Source organism: Coregonus clupeaformis, chromosome 28, assembly GCF_020615455.1.
Source record: "Coregonus clupeaformis isolate EN_2021a chromosome 28, ASM2061545v1, whole genome shotgun sequence".
Taxonomy (NCBI): Eukaryota; Metazoa; Chordata; class Actinopteri; order Salmoniformes; family Salmonidae; genus Coregonus; species Coregonus clupeaformis.
The window spans coordinates 6376623-6381011 of record NC_059219.1 but is presented as its reverse complement, the minus strand read 5'-3'; the positions used below and the strand labels follow the sequence as shown (position 1 = coordinate 6381011).

General features: G+C 46.9%; 1 protein-coding gene across 1 annotated transcript in view; it reads right to left on the bottom strand.

Moving 5' to 3' along the window:
• The window catches only part of LOC121542700 (phospholipid-transporting ATPase ID-like), a 39436-nt gene extending 35961 nt beyond the window's left edge, over positions 1–3475 (bottom strand). The window contains exon 1 of the mRNA XM_045208522.1: positions 2910–3475. Within this exon, the coding sequence (XP_045064457.1) occupies positions 2910–3018 (109 nt within the window). The 5' untranslated portion in view covers positions 3019–3475. The remainder of the gene's footprint in view (positions 1–2909) is intronic.
• Positions 3476–4389: the final 914 nt, after the last annotated feature.

The window sequence follows — 4389 nt, the reverse complement described above, 5'->3', positions numbered from 1 at the left end:
GAGAGCGAGAGAGAAAGCGAGAGAGAAAGCGAGGGGGTGTTAGCCATGGTTGATGCTGTATGATATCGACTCAGCATTGGGCTGTTAGTATGACAATTTTATGTTACAGTAATGCAGACTTTTCTCTTTATCTATCTGCTGCTTCTATCTTCCTCTCTGCTGCATCCCTCTCTCTATCTACATCCCCCTCTTCCTCTCTCCATCCCTCTCTCTATCTACATCCCCCTCTTCCTCTCTCCACTCCTCTCTCTATCTACATCCCTTTCTTCCTCTCTTCACTCCTCTCCACTCCTCTCTCCACTCCTCCCTCCCTCCTTCCTTCACCTCTCTCTCTCTCTGAAGGTCATTCTGTTGTTTTCTTTGGCCAGCATCTGGTATAAATCTATAGACAGGCTGCATTAACCCCCTATTACCCACATAACAGCCCCATGCCCGCTGGCAGGCAGGTAGGTAGATATATACAGGCCTGCCAACCACAGCATCTCTTCCAAACCCATTTCGTCCCAGCCAAGCCTGTCCCGGTCCAACCCATTTTGTGTCTTTAGCCCGGCCCATTAAGCCTTTATACAGCTCCCTGCCTGACAGCCTCAAGGGACCGGCAGCCTCACGCAGCAGCACGCTCCAGCCTCCAGCCACAGTGCCTCAGAGCTACGCAGCACCACAATACAGCAGTCCATTATACAGCCTTTAAACCTCTATTACTGGGGCACAGGGACATCTACAGCATAGGAACTCGTTAGACTTATCATAGATCATAACAGCAAGGCTTGGAGGATTCTACAAGCTACTACCATCCTGTTGAGAGGATAGTGTGTGTGAGTGAGTGGAGGCGTGATGCATGGATCTGTGTTACTATGAGAGAGGCAGATCCACAGGGGAGCTCTCTCTCCTTCTCTCTCCGTCTCTCTCCTTCTCTCTCCTTCTCTCCCTCTTGTCCCCTTCTCCCCTTCCTCTCTCTTTCTCTAGATATGTGACGGCACGTGCCACAATTTACGGACGCACCAGTTCTTAGACTCACCCCGTGGCCACTCATTAACACACACACCAACACACATGCACTATTCTATCTACTGGGTTCTATTCTGCTGCCTGGCCATGTAGATGTTCCCTAACTGGACCCTGAGGACTGTCTGTCTGTCTGTCTGTCTGACTGCCTGTCTCACTGTCTGTCTCTGTCTGTCTGTCTGTCTCTGTCTATGTGTCTTCGGTCTGTCTGTCTGTCTGTCTGTCTGTCTGTCTGTCTCACTGTCTCTCTCTGTCTGCCTGTCTCTCTGTCTCTGTCTGTCTGTCTGTGTCTATGTGTATTCTGTCTGTCTGTCTGTCTGTCTGTCTGTCTGTCTCTGTCTGTCTCTGTTTGTATGTCTGTCTGATATTGTCCCATCGTTTACTTTGTAAATCTCAAGAGAACCAGATGGGCCAATAAATGAAAGAACTGTCGCTCCATCCAGTGACTAACACCCTCAGTACAGAAGTCTAGGTAAGTGATAAATACTGTATAACCTGATGCTACTGAAGGACAGCAGGAAGGATACGTAATGAGGACACACACAGCGAGAGAGAGAGAGAGAGAGAGAGAGAGAGAGAGAGAGAGAGAGAGAGAGAGAGAGAGAGAGAGACAAAATAGTATATTTCTGTCATTTTAAGGTAAAACAATGTAAATGACACAGTAACAGACAGACTGGTTTAATTAAAGGTCAAATGATGGTGGATGCGTGCGTGCACAAACAGACAGACAGACACACACATATTGTGATGACATTCTAGGTAGAAGGTTAGGCAGCAGCAGTGCAGTGTCTGTGACTGGCACCTTTAAGATCGATCAGTGTCTCACCGCCCTGGGCTGCTCAGACAAGGACATTAGTCACACACTGAGGGACTCAGAGAAACAATGTCATGAATTTCTATTAACTATCATACATTATGGGCCTAACGAGCAACATACAATTGACATTCTCACTCCACAGCAGTAGTTATTTCTCTCAAGAACAGGGTACAGAAATCAGTCAAGCATTCTATAATGACAGATGAGGTTGTTAAAAGCTCCATCAGCCACTGTGTGTGTGTCACTGACAGTGTTGAGAGATAGAGTGTTGACTGACAGTGATCATCTGTGAAATGACAGGCACTGAGAGTCAGTGAAGCACACACACACACGTATGTACGTGTGTATGTGCATACGAGCATGTACTGTATACATAGAAGGTTAGACAGAGGAGTGGACTGGTGACTGAGTGACAGGGATATGTGGATGAGTATGTACACAGACAGGCAGTAGCACATTAAGTGCTGGTTTTGGTGAAAGTGACTGAGGTAATAATAATTATGAAAATAATTTGGTGTCGTACACACACACACACACACACACACACAGACACACACACACACACACACACACAGACACACACACAGACACACACACACACACACAGACACACACACACACACACACAGACACACACACTCACACACACACACACACACACACACACACAGACACACACACACACACACACACACACACACACAGACACACACACACACTCACACACACACACAGACACACACACGATGATGGAGCTGGGGGACACTGCAGAGATGTGAGAGATCATGGGATGAGAGGGACTGAATAGTGACAAACAGATGAGAAGAGATGTAGAATGGTTTATTCACATAGCAAGGAGATCCTGTCTGTCATCAGACATAACACAATAAATAATATAGATGGCAGCTAAAGCGCATTTCCCCATCCAATGAACAAACACGCACAGTCTGCATATAAGACAGATGAATGATGTGACAGTGGAACACAGAACAGATGAATGATGTGACAGTGGAACACAGAACAGATGAATGATGTGACAGTGGAACACAGAACAGATGAATGATGTGACAGTGGAACACAGAAGTACCTGTCCACTTCTTCTTGGTTTTAGCAGCATCTAGTCCTTGTTGTTTCTTCTGTTGCAGTGGAAGAACGATGGGAAACCACTTTTCGGGAATGTCTTTCGGGATAGTCATTTTGACTCCCTTTTTTTAACCTAACGGCACTCTAACGGAGTTATTCGGCCGATAGGTTTTCCCCGGTTCCCCTGAGCATCTTGCGCAGAGACGGACAGATGCTCCGGGAGCTGCACCGAACACTCTCGGTCCGGTCCTGTCCCGTCTGCGTCTCCGGTTATAGATTAGGAGCATCTCATACCATTACCACTTCTCTCCCCTCCCCCTCTCACTCTCTCTCTCTCACTTCTCTCTCTCTCTCTGCTGCAGAACCGCTGAGGTCATTGGCTGTGATGTTGTGCTGCCAGCTCCACTCTCTCTGTGATGCTGTAAGCGGTGCCTTCATGTCACTATTACTGAGATGCTGACGGTGCCGTTACCGCACTGTACATGACTGGAACCTGAAGTAGCATCATCTTCATCGGATCCTATCGCCAAGTCTAATGATGGAAAGTTGTATTTATTTTCAACATAGGCTAAAAACCAATGATTTGAATGTAGGGGGCATCAGAATGTTATGCGATAGAACCCCTTAAGCTACACGACTCTGATTCCGCTGATTCACTTTATTAATGTTAAATAACATTAGACTACACTGTAATAAAGTGATTCATATGATGATATCTGGAATTTGATACAGTATATCTTCAAGGCGCTATTGCATTATTGTGTAGCCTAATCAATTCCTTGGACGTGCCTTCCCTGGCACCAATAACATAAACATTGTCCTCCTCACAATAACACAGAGAAGCTGTCTCTGCATTACATAATCACCAAGGCTGTCCATTTGCAGAGGGTTTGAACCAATAGCAGGCTGTCGTTGATGTTGTCAGGGCAACTGCCTCTGCAGGGGTGTGAGAGAAGCAGGTCACTGCAGGGAGAAACTGGGCGCCATCTTGGATCTAGCCATGAGGAGGGAGATGCAGCTGTGCTGGCATATGGAGCCAAGGTGGTTCCCACAGCAGCCCAGTTGCCTGAGTGTTGGTAAGGAATGGGAGGGGAGAGGAGACACTGCAGCGGGGATAAAGGTTTCTGGGCACGTGCAGTGTGAGGGGAGTCTCGTGGCATTAGAGGACACGTCCAAACTGCTAAACAGACACTTCATTCTGATTTATACACACACACACACACACACACACACACGTGCTGCCATAGATCCATAAAAAGGCTTTTAACATTCCCTCGCTGTTGAACTGCGTCATAAAGTAAACACATTCTGCCCTTGACCTTGGCTTGGGCATGTAATTACAGTAACAACTTGAATGTGCTTAGAGCCTTTCCAGTACCTACTCTACTGTCTGCCTCTCTCACCTACTGTCCTGAATACAGCATCTACCAGACTATCACTACTCCAGTCTCTACATGACAGAGACATGAGGCTGCTGCAACACT